Consider the following 12338-nt stretch of genomic DNA (forward strand, 5'->3'; position numbering starts at 1 on the left):
ATATCTCATTTTATTGCTCTTCACTTTATTGCACTTTGCAGACATTATTTTTGAGCAAGTCTGGGGGTGAGTTTTCCAACAGCATTTGTTCACTTTGTATCTCTGTGTCACATTTTGGTAATTCTTGCAATATTTCAGACTTTTTTTATTATATTTGTTATGGTGACTTGGGCTTTTGTTTGTTTGCCCCCCCCCCCCCCCATAGATTGTTTTAATACATTAGCCCATGTTTCCTTTGAGAAAAATCGTTGTCTTGGTTTCTATAATTGAAAATAACAATAATATCATCTGTTGGGTCAGTAATGTCTTTTGAAGGCTAAGTGTACTAAGGTCTCTGAAACTTTAATGTGAGTATGAATCATCTGTAAATCTTGTTAAAATGATGCAGACTATAATTCAGAAGGTCTGGGACTGCATGTCCAACCAGCTTTCAGGTGATGGCAGTGCTACTACTTGACTTACATTGGAAAAAAATGCCATCTAGAACTTTAATAGGCAGAGACGAAAAGTCAATGTCTGACTTCAAAGCTTCAAAGGACAGGCTGATTCTGTTTCTAGGGACTAATGCAGCTGTTGACTTGAAATTGAAGCTAATGTTCATTTACCATTCTGAAAGTCCAAGGGTCCTTAAGAATTATTCCACATCTACTCTGCTTGTGCTCTGTGAATGGAATGACAAAGCCTGGATGACAGCACATCTGCTTACAACATGGCATACTAAATATTTAAAGTCTACTGTTGAGTCCTTCTGCTCAGAAAATAAGGTCCCTTTCAAAATATCACTACTTATTGATAATGCACCTTGTTACCCAAGAGGTCTGATGGAGATGTACAATGGAATTAATGTTTTAATGCCTGCAAACAGAACATTCATTCTGCAGCCCATGGATCAAAGGAGTAATTTTGACTTGCAAGTCATTATTTAAGAAATTCATTTCATAAGGTTATAGTTGCAGTAAATAGTGATTCCTCTGATGGATTTGGGCAAAGTAAACTGAAAACCTTCTGGGAAAAATTCACCATTCCAGATGCTATTACACACATTCATGATTCATGGGAAGAAGTCAAAATATCAACATTAACAGGCGTTTGGAAGAGTTGATTCCAGCCCTCCTGGATGACTTTGAGGGCTTGAGGTCTTCAGTGGAGGAAGTACCTGCACATGTGGTAGAGATAGCAAGAGAACTAGAACTAGAAGTGGAGCCTGAAAATGTGACTGAATTGCTGCAATCTCATAATAATACTTTATGGGGGAAGAATTGCTTCTTATGGATGAGTAAAGAAAGTGGTTTTTGAAGTGACAACACAGGACTTAGAATATTAACATACCTTTAAAAATATATTTTATTGATTTTTTACAGAGAGGAAGGGAGAGGGACAGAGAGTTAGAAACAACGATGAGAGAGAAACATCAACCAGCTGCCTCCTGCACATCTCCCACTGGGGATGTGCCCACAACCAAGGTACATGCCCTTGACGGGAATCGAACCTGGGACCTTTCAGTCCACAGGCCGATGCTCTATCCACTGAGCCAAACCGGTTTGGCAACATACCTTTAGTTGATAAAATGGTGGCAGGGTTTACGAGGATTAATTTCAATTTTGAGAGAAATTCTGTGGGTAAACGCTGTCAAATAGCATTGCAAGTTACAGAAATCGTCATGAAAGGAAGAGTCAGTCCATGCGGCACACTTCACTGTTGTTTTATTTTAAGAAATTGTTACTGCCACCTCAACCTTCAGCTACCACCACCCTTATCAGTCAGCAGCCATCAACGTCAAGGCAAGACCCTCCACCCAGTAAAAGATTATGACACACTGAAGGCTCAGATGATCGTTAATAATTTTAGCAATAAAGCATGTTTTATTAAGGTATATATCTACAGTACATTTTGCTATTACACACTTGACTATAGTGTAGTAAAAACATAACTCTTATAAGCACTGGGAAACCAAAAACTTTGAATCCCTTTATTACAATATTCGCTTTATTGTGGTGGTCTGGAATCGAACTCGCTGTATCTCTCGGGTATGTGGTGTGTACTTTTTTTTCTTAAGTTCTTTCCTTATGTATCCCATGTGCTTTGGTTCTATCGAAAGTTTTTAATCCAAAGCAATTGCTGCACTAAGTTATTAACATGAGCTTTTTTTTTTCTCTTTTTAAAAAAATATATTTTTATTGATTTCAGAGAGGAAGGGAGGAGAGATAGAAACATCAATGATGAGAAAGAATCATTGATCGGCTGCCTCCTGCACCACCCCCAACTGGGATTGAGTCCGCAACCCGGGCATGTGCCCTGACTGGGACTTGAACCGTGACCACCTGATTCATAGGTCGACACCCAACCACTGAGCCACACAGGCTGGGCTCCATGAACTTTTTCTTAAAATGTAATTGAATTGTTGATAGGGATATATAGGTGAAATTTTTTACAGAATAAATTTTCTGTCTCTTATTTTTGTTTTAAACAGATATCCCACAAACAAATTTTCGTCGTTTACCTTTTGACCACTGCAGGTAAGGGTTTTGAGAGTTTAATCTTTCCCTTGTAATAGTTCTCTGATACTCAGTTATTTGACAGTGAATCTGATCCTTGGAGATGCAGCTGTGGGTTTTGTCTGTGTCCCCCCCACCTCTCCCTCCAGACCTTCCCTGAACTGGGAGAAGGTGACTCAACAATGATAAGAAGTAATGATTCTTTTCTGCTTATTCTGTGTCTGTGTTTACAAGTACATTGTCTTTTTAACCTCAGTCTTACCTTCTAAGGTAGGTAGGCTCTGTTGTTAAGCCTGTTTTACAGTTGAGATAATCAGTGCTTAGAAGAGTGAAGTCCCTTGCCCAGTGGCAGTGGTGCCACTGAAGCGTGAACCCACCGGTCTCCTGTGGGCCTGTGCCTTTCACACTTTACCTTTGTCCAGAGTCCAAGTGGTAACAACTGCTGCAATAGTCATGATACTATGAGCTCCTTTTCCCTTCCCTGGGGAATGCAGGTCACTGGTGGGAGTGGGGAGGGGTCCAGCTTTAGAGTCACTCAAATGCTTCTTCCCACACCAGTTGGTATGTGTACTAGTATGAACAGAAGCTGGGTGTGCTGAAAAAATGGGACTAGGATTGTTGAACCCCAGCACATTGGGGGCTGTGGGGTGGGCAGATCTGGCGGTCCCCTTGGGCCTACATTTCCTAAATTTGAGCCATGGTCATCTCCGCTCTGTACACATGCATGTCTGCACAGCATTCCTCCTCATCCCCCGAGTTCTGATTCCATAGGACAGAGTGATCCTTGAGAGCTGATAAAGCTCTCCTGGTGATCCCAGTGCCCAGTTGAGGCAGGTCAGCCAGACACCACAGGGTGCTGAGGGTGCCAGGAAGGTCCGGAGATGCAGCCGCTGGGTGTGCCCAGGGCCCCCCGGGAGGCTCCCATGCAGTGGTGAGTGAGGGCTTTTCCCGCTCATAGCACTTACTCAGGAGGGTGAACGAATGAGACTCAGATGCCTTTGGCTGCATTTCTCTCCCAACCCACCAGATTTTGTCATCAGCCCTATGAGAATGTCTTATTCAGATTGGATATGAATTGGTTTTATGGAAATGCTTTTATCCTTGGTTCCCAATTCCTGCAAGGGGTCTCTGATCTGTGTCTCGCTCATTTTTTTAACTACATTGGGTTCTGGGTAAAAAATGTGCTTTGAGAATGTGCCTTTAGGTTGTGTCTGGGAGAAGATGTATGTACATTTCTTGCTGCTTGGAGCATGATTCTGTGTCAGGTCCTGCTCTGGTCAGCCCCCAGCAGCACTAGCAGCACCAGGGCTCAAATTTAGAAAACTCAGGCCCCAGGGGACCGACCACCAGACCTGCCCACCCCACAGACCCCCGTGTGCTGGGGTTCAACAATCCTAGTCCCACAAGGTTAGAGTAGACTTTTGAGCCAGAGAGAAAGGGGTGAGATTACCCCATGAGGGTTTCTGGGGCAATATCCAGGGAGGTAGCCTAGCCCCAAGCTGCCAGGCTGTCTAGGTCCTGGGGACTGACCTGTGCTGACCAAACTTACAGGTGACTGATGTATAAACAGGCCAGGGCTTTTGATGGCTAGTGACAGAAATCCCATGCAGGAAAAAGGGTATTGGGCCAAGGAAGTCCACCAGGTATGGTCTCCCCTCATCTGTGGGCTCTGCTTTTCTTAAGGAGACCCTTCAGGAGGTGGCGGATGCCCTGTGGTAGTCTGGGCCTCTGCAGGCCCCTCTACCCCACACCCACATATCAGAACTTACCCTGGGCTCCTGGGGCCTCCGGTCTTGCCTGAGTCATGTGAACGCCCCTAGGAAATATGGGGAGAACTGTCTGCACAGTCTGTAGTCAGGAGCAGGCAGGGCACCCCCAAATCATGAGAGCCCACCAGAGCCTCTTGGGATGGGAGAGGCAGTTCTCAGTAGAAAAGTGTGGCCTGCCTATGCCTGTTATGTGAGGTTTTGGAGAGCGAATTCCAGTCCTGCCTCTCCCAGGCCACCTCCAGTGCGCTCCTTTGGGCTTGAACATGATCACATGTGTGTTACATATTACAGCACAGGGTGTGGAGAGGACTAGGCTGCAGTTGTCCCTAAAGCCTCTCCTCAACTCCTGAAATCCTTGTTTTGTACTTACTGGTTTGTGCTGGGAGCTTCTGAGGGGCAGAGATGTGGGGGTCCCGTCGGTGCTGGCACCTATCGCAGGCTGTGCAGAGGAGCACCCGAGTTGTTGGAGGAATGACCGAAGGAGGGAGGCAAAGGGAGAAGTCGTAGGAGCCATGTGGGAGTGGCCCGGCCAGTCCATTGCATGACCAGGAGTGACCATGTCCTTTCTCAGTCTCTCTCTGCAGCCCTTCAGCTACCCGGTCTGCACCCCTGAAGGCGTCGTCTTTGACTTGCTGTGAGTTCTCCCTTGACTTTTGAGCTAACAAACGGGGTGAGGTTGTTGATATCTGCTCAGGTAGGGGGTGTGGGGCCAACTGGAGGGTTAATGGTTCCAGGCGGTACAAGCCAGGCCACGCTGAGGTCCTGGGGCTTCGGGGGTCCTGGGCAGATCTCTTGGGGACCCAGGAGGAACTGCCAGGGCCTCAGAGATGAAGCAGCAATGCTGCTGTGACCCCTGGCAGGCAGCTTTGTTGGCAGGTGCTACTGTCTTCCTGGAGTGGCATTGACACCCCTCCCACCCCCCAAGTGAGGTCCCAGTGTTCTAGTTGCCACTCATGTACTTGTTTTGGAATGTTAACGAACTAAACTTTTTCACTTTATGAAAGTCATAATTAGGGTGCATACTTTTCAGTGCTGTGTTTTGAAGCATTATGCTCAGTCTTATGTTCCAACATAAGCCAGCTTATATACTTTTCTCACATTTCAGACTTATTTTAGAAAAATTGTAAAACATTTCAAAGGAAAAATTTACCATAATCACACTATCTGGGGTAACCACTGTCAGTATTTATACTCATCTTATTTAAAAAAAAAAAAAAATTATATATATATATGTATATATATACATTTTTTTTTTAATTGATTTTTTACAGAGGGGAAGGGAGAGGGATAGAGAGTTAGAAACATCCATCAGCTGCCTCCTGAACACCCCCCCACTGGGGATGTGCCTGCAACCAAGGCACATGACCCTGACCAGAATCGAACCCGGGACCCTTCAGTCCACAGGCCGACGCTCTAGCCACTGAGCCAAACTGGTCAGGGCTATACTCATCTTTTTCTGTACGTTTATTTGTGGTAACATGGTTGAGATAATTCCATGAAGGTAGTTCTAGATCCATTCTTTACTCAGTCATTTTCCCCCATGTCATTAAGAATTCTCTGGAAATTATAATTTTGATGATGGTCCAGTATCTCATTTTATGGATGTATCAGCATTTGTGTACATCTTTGTTTGCTAGTTTGTGTTGTTTATATATAACTGCAGTAAAAACCCTGAATATACTCTGAACCACGTTTCCAGAAATAGCCCCTGCGTCCTTTGGTGAGGCAAGGCGCCCCTCTCCTTGGCTTCTGCCCCAGAAGTGAACGGAGCAAAGCCCCTTCGCAGCGGTCCCAGAAGCAGCCTCCTGGCTGTGCCGTACCTGCCCATCACGCTGATGCTCTCTGTTCTCTTCCCTTCAGGAACATCCTTCCTTGGCTTAAGAAGTACGGGACCAACCCCAGCAACGGCGAGGTAAGGGTCGTGCAGGAGTTTAAGTGATGCCCGTGAACACTGTCCTATCGCCTGTCCTTTGATTCTGTGGTTTTCATATACACGCAGGCGCAGTAGAGGACGACTGGTGGGGCACAGGGAGGGACCGTGCTTCTCTCTGTACACACGTTCCTTTCCAGAAATGTTTCCTACATGCACACACGTGTGTACAGGGCCATGGGTGCGCTCTCAGGCGTGAACTCCTCTGTACCTTGCTTTCGCATCCCGCAGTGTGTTGGGGATCCGAGTTTGCCAGTGCATAAAGCCCTGCCGTGTTCTGTGGTGGCTGTGTGTGCCCTTGTGCGGGGTACTGCAGGGATTTGAAGTCACCTGCTGTTGCAAACAGTGGTCAGGGCCGCCCTGGGGCATGCTTCTTTGGGCATACACATGACTGTCGTCCTGGGACTGCTGGGTCATGGGGTGGAAGCATTTTCTGTTTTGGTAGCTACTGGCAAATTTCTTTCCAGAATTTTACCATTTTATTTTTTGTGTTTTAATGTTTTTAAAAATATATTTTTATTAATTTCAGAGAAGAAGTGAGAGGGGAGAGAGAGAGAGAGAAACATCAATGATGAGAGAGAATCATTGATTGGCTGCCTGCTGCATGCCCTCTACTGGAAATCGAGCCTGTAACCCTGGCATGTGCCCTTGACCAGAATCGAACCTGGGACCCTTCAGTGCGCAGGCTGACACTATCCACTGAGCCAAAGCAGCTAGGGCTGTTTTTATTGATTTTTATAGAGAGAGGAAGGGGGAGCGATAGACAGGTAGAAACATCGATGAGAGAGGAACATCATCGCATGGCTGCCTCCAGCATGCCCCCTACTGGGGGATAGAGCCCACAACCCAGGCATGTGCCCTGACCAGGAATTGAACCAGCAACTTCTTGATTCCTGGGTCGGCACTCAACCACTGAGCCATGCTGGCCAAGTGAGAAGGGCTATCTTATCTGGTGGGAGCAGCCTTGCAGCAAGCACCCCATCATCTGTCCTGGAGTCTAATACTCACCTGCACAGGTGTGTAGGAGTAGTTGAATAGAAGAGGAAAGCATGAAGCCAGGTGTGTGGCTGGTGGACTGGCCACTGTAGGAGAGGGAGGACACAGGGTTGGAGGTTGGCTCAGAGGCCCAGTCCTGGAACACCCACCAGTGTCTTCTTCGGGCCCTGGGTAGCAGGGCTGGGCCCACCCCACCTGGGTGGCAGTGGCTACAGGGACATGAGCCCTGAGTCAGGTGCTCCCAAGGGGCAGCTTTACCTGTCTGTTCCAAGGTCTGTCCGCAGCCCCCTTCAGTACCCCAGCTGAGGCCCACCCCCCCAGGGCTGCTGCTTTCCTCTGGCTGCCTGGACTTTGTTTTATTGTGACGTTTCCTGTAGAAGGGGCAAACTGTAGACACACAGAGATGCTAAAAGTGGAGCGTCCCACCGGGCCTGGGTGGTTGAGTTGGTTGGAGTGCCGTCCCACACACCAGGAAGGTTTGGGGTTTGGTCCCTGATCAGGGCATGTGTGGGAGGCAACTGGTGGATGTTTCTCTCTCTCTGTAGAATCAATAGACATATCCTGGGTGAGGATTAAACAAAAATAGAGGATCCCATCACAACTGCTCTTAGCATTTGAGTATATTTATTCCTTTTCCCCTACTTTTAAAAATATTTTATCTTTCTTAGATAGTTACACAACAGAAGAATAAGGTGAACACCATCCAGCTGGAAAAAAAATACATTTGTGTTTTTTTAATCCTCACCCAAGGCTATTTTTTTCTCCATTGATTATTAGAGAGACTGGCAGGGAAGAAGAGAGGAAGGGGGAGACAGAAAGAAACATCGATGTGAGAGAGACACATAGATTGGTTGCCTCCTGCCCACGCCCCAATCAGGGCCGGGGATCACACCTGCAACCCAGGTACGTGCTCTTGACTGGGACCGAACCCGTGACCCTTTGGTGCAGGGGCCAACGCTCTAACCACTGAGAACACTGGCCAAGACAAAATAATTCAATTTCAGAAATAACCTGTGCTTGCCATGAAACTGGGTAAACATCACAGAGTATAAACAAACCTGTCCCTCAGGCCCGGCCTCCAGGCTGGATGTCAGCTCCTTTGCTGGGGCCGGTTTGCTGGCTCAGAGGCTGGGCTTCCACTATGCAGCCCCTTATCTAAGTTAATCCCTTTGTCCTGGGGCCCTAGGTCAGCACCTGTGCCTTTTCCTTGTCTGAAGGCTCGGATGGTCAGATGCTTACAGTCTGTCTGTGTCCTCTAGCCTCAGCAGTTCTTCACATCAGCCACTTATTAATTATGAATTCTACTTCTTCCAGAAACTGGACGGGCGGTCCCTGATTAAACTGAACTTTGCAAAGAACAGTGAAGGTAAGAGGGTCTCTTACAGCCAACTCAGGGACTGGCCTGCAGAACCTGGCCGCAGCCTCACGCCAAGGTCTCTGCACAACCAGTCATTCCCTTCTGATCAGGCTGGACACTTGCTTTTAATTTCTCAAAGAGGCAACATAATTTTTTCCTTTTTATCATTTTTTTTTTTATCCTCACCTGAGGATATTTTTCTGTTGATTTTTAGAGAGTGAGGAGAGGAGGGGAGGGGGGCAAGAGAGAGAGGGAGAGAGCAACATAGATGTGAGAGAGACACATAGATTGGTTGCCTCCTGCACATACCCCAACCGGGGCCAGAGATTGAACCTGCAACCAAGGTACATGCCCTTGACTGGGAATCGAACCCTCAACCCTTCAGTGCACAGGCCAATGCTCTAACCACTGAGAAAAACCAGCCGGGGCTAACATTTTTTTTTTCTTTTCTTTTTTTTTAAAAATATATTTTTATTGATTTCAGAGAGGAAGAGGGAGGGAAAGAGAGATAAAAACATCAATAATGAGAGAGCATCATTGATTGGCTGCCTCCTGCACACACCACAATGGGGATTGAGCCCACAACCTGGGCATGTGCCCTGACTGGGAATCGAAGCTCAACCACTGAGCTTCGCCAGCTGGGCTAACACAATTTTTTCTTAAAGGTCCAGGTAGTTTTTAAAGCTGAGGGTGGAGGAGTGAAACCTTGGGTTTTGGGTATTTCTTTCCACGAAGGCAGTTGGGCCATGGGGGCCTCTGGAGGCCTTGTGGGCACAGATGGGCCCCGTGTCTCTGGTCTGCTCATGGCTGGAGGCAGAAGCTGCGCAGGCTGAGAGGCCCGGGCAGGCAGCTGGGCAGGGGTGTGTGGATCTGACAGATTTGTTGGGTGGCTCTTAGGCTGAGTTCCTCGCCACTGGTCATAAAGCCCAGCCCAGCCAGGACCCTCCTGCTTTATATTGCTACACTCCCTCTCACTGGCCAGATGCCCTCGCTGAGGCAACCCCTGAGGGCACTGATCTTGCTCTGGGTTCTCGGTTGGCCTGGCATGGTTCTCTTGGCCTGTGCAGATGCCATGGTCAAGGCTGGTGTCCATGCTCACTGGGTGTATACATTCTAGGGAGACGCTGAAGTAGCTGAGGCCCGTCTGACACTCTCTCTGACCCCAGAGCCTGGCCCATAGTAGTTGCTGGTTCATAGTGATGAGTGAACAGGCCTTGGGAAAACAGAAGCTTAGCGATTCAGGAACAGTCCCTGGGGTTAGGGAGCTCCGCCCTGAGTGTTGTGGGCCTCCTTGCTCAGAAATCAGCTGATGTGGGGAGGTCTACAGTGTATCTCATTCAGCAACTATTTACTGAGTGCCTGCTTAGGTGATATTTATTTATTTATTTAAATTATATGTATATGTATATTCTTAATCACCCAAGGATATTTCTCCTTTGATATTTATTATTATTTAAAAATATATTTTTATTGATTTCAGAGAGGAAGGGAGAGGGAGATAGAAACATCAATGATGAGAGAGAATCATCGATAGCTGCCTCCTGCACACCCCCTACTGGGGATCAAGCCTGCAACCTGGGCCCTGATTAGTAATCAAATCAGTGACCTTTTGGTTCCTGGGTTGATGCTCAACTGCTGAGCCACACCCGCTGGGCTCCATTGAGTTTTAGAAAGATTGGAAGAGAGAGGGAAAGACAGAAATTATAAATGTGAGAGAAACACATTGGTTGCCTCCTGCATGAGCCCCAACCAGAGCCTGGGCCAGGGAGGAGCCTGCAACCGAGGTATGTGTCCTTGACCGGAATCGAACCTGGGACCCTTCAGTCCGCAGGCCAACATCCACTGAGCCAAACCACCTAGGGCTAAAATATACTTTTGTTGATTTCAGAGAAGAAGGGAGAGGGGGAGAGAGAGAGAAATACAGTGATGAGAGAGAATCATTGATTGGCTGCCTCCTGCACACCCCACACTGAGGATCTGGCCTGCAACCCAGGCAAGCACCTCTACAGGGAATCAAACCATGACTTTCTAGTTCATAGGACAATGCTCAACCACTGAGCCATGCTGGCCAGGCTGCTTAGGTGATTTTAAAACAAATTTGAGACATTGTATCATTTCATGCTTAAATACTTAAGTTTGAAAAATAAGGGCTTAAAAAATAGTTATCACAGTACTATTCTAACTACTCTAACATCTAAAAAATTAACAAGAATTCCTTAATATTATTGACTGTCCAGCCAGTGATCAAATTTCCAGAACGCTGTCATAATTATTTTTGTATAGTTTTCAAATCAAGATTTTTAAAAAGTCCACACAAATAGGTAGTTGATAATCTAACTCTTTTAATCTAGAAGTCATCCTCCTCGCCTTTTTGCAGTTTATTTGTTGTGACTTATTTGGACAGGCTCCTGGCTACCTGTAGGGAGTTGGTGGGATAGGGGAGTAGCAGGAGTTTGTTGCAATATCCCAGGCGACAGTGTCAGGGACGTGGCAGTGTCTGCAGTGGAGGAGGAGGCCAGGGCAATGTTGCCAGTGGTGGCCTGGGGCTGATGAGGCAGATACCTCTGAGGAAGGCCATGTGGGGATTGGAGGAGGGGGGTTAAGCAGCTGGCCGGCTCACTGGGCCCCACTCTGGGCATACTGAGGCAGGCTTCTGCCTTCTCCCGTTCTCTGACCTTGGGCCTTTCTCTGGTCTCTCTGCATGCCTCCTCCCTAGAGAAGTACCACTGTCCAGTGCTGTACACCGTGTTCACCAACAACACCCACATCGTGGCCATCAGGACCACCGGCAACGTCTATGCCTACGAGGTAGGTTCTCGGGAACTGTGTCCCCTGCCGGCTCTTTAGGGGTCTGCTCCTGGGAACCCTGGCCTTTCCCTGTGGGGCTGACACTCTGAGAGCCATCAGCACAGCCTAGAAAAGGCAGGCCTTCCTGTGGCCACTGGACCTGACCTCTGGGAAGTTCTTTTGTACCCAGGGGTCTTCCCCACAGTCGTCTTCAGCAGACTCCTACTGGTCAGGCCCTGGGAGGGACCCTGTGCTCTGAGGGCTCTCCGGGGCTTCGAGGGGGTCTTGAGCCCCCCAGTTCCTGGCGGAGTCCCCAAGAGGAGCAGATGTGGCTGGTGGGCAGGTGTGGGGAGAAGGAGGCCCTGGTTTTCCCACCTGTCCTCCAGGTGTGCCAGCAGAGTACAGACGGCAGGGCTGTGGGCTCCACGTAGCAGGGAGGCCTCTCAGCTGTTTTCATGCCTGTCCCTGGCCGCTGGCAGGGTTCAGGTGGCCAGCGTGGCTCTAGAGGCTCTGGGGTGACACCTTGCCCGAGTGCATGGATTTGAGGGGCTTGATACAGATGGGCAGCCTCGCTGAACCTGTTTGCTGATGTGTAAGACGTGTCACGAGAGAGTCCTGTGAGGAACCTTGCTCAGAGGGTAGTCTTCAAGTTTCTGGGGCTCAACAAGCTTCCCCCTCAGGGGCAGGGCCATGGCTCTGAGCCCGTGGGGGGTGCCTGGTAGTTCTGTCCTTTTCCTCACGCTGGATGGTGCCGTCGTCTGGGCGGGCTGGGACAGGCACGGTAACAGCCGCTTCCTCCTGGCCACAGGCAGTGGAGCAGCTCAATATCAAGGCCAAGAACTTCCGAGATCTGCTGACGGACGAGCCCTTCTCCCGGCAGGACATCATCACCCTCCAGGTGCGGTCCCTTCCCCTGTGCTCTCGGGAGGGGCCACGAGAACCTTGGCACAGCTGCCTCTGCCAGCCCCACCTCTCCACCCGGGGTCAGTGGCTTCCTCCTTGCT

The 12338-nt window shown here is 48.4% G+C and overlaps 1 protein-coding gene across 2 annotated transcripts in view; it reads left to right on the top strand.

Annotated features, from left to right (window-relative positions):
* The window catches only part of PPIL2 (peptidylprolyl isomerase like 2), a 29097-nt gene that overhangs the window by 5877 nt on the left and 10882 nt on the right, over window positions 1-12338 (top strand). For both annotated transcript variants that reach the window (XM_036353596.1, XM_036353598.1), the window contains 6 exons: window positions 2471-2516; window positions 4836-4898; window positions 6125-6176; window positions 8505-8556; window positions 11264-11355; window positions 12143-12232. In XM_036353596.1, the coding sequence (XP_036209489.1) occupies window positions 2471-2516; window positions 4836-4898; window positions 6125-6176; window positions 8505-8556; window positions 11264-11355; window positions 12143-12232 (395 nt within the window). The remainder of the gene's footprint in view (window positions 1-2470; window positions 2517-4835; window positions 4899-6124; window positions 6177-8504; window positions 8557-11263; window positions 11356-12142; window positions 12233-12338) is intronic.

This window comes from Myotis myotis, unplaced genomic scaffold (genome assembly GCF_014108235.1).
Source record: "Myotis myotis isolate mMyoMyo1 unplaced genomic scaffold, mMyoMyo1.p scaffold_m19_p_20, whole genome shotgun sequence".
NCBI classification, from domain to species: Eukaryota; Metazoa; Chordata; class Mammalia; order Chiroptera; family Vespertilionidae; genus Myotis; species Myotis myotis.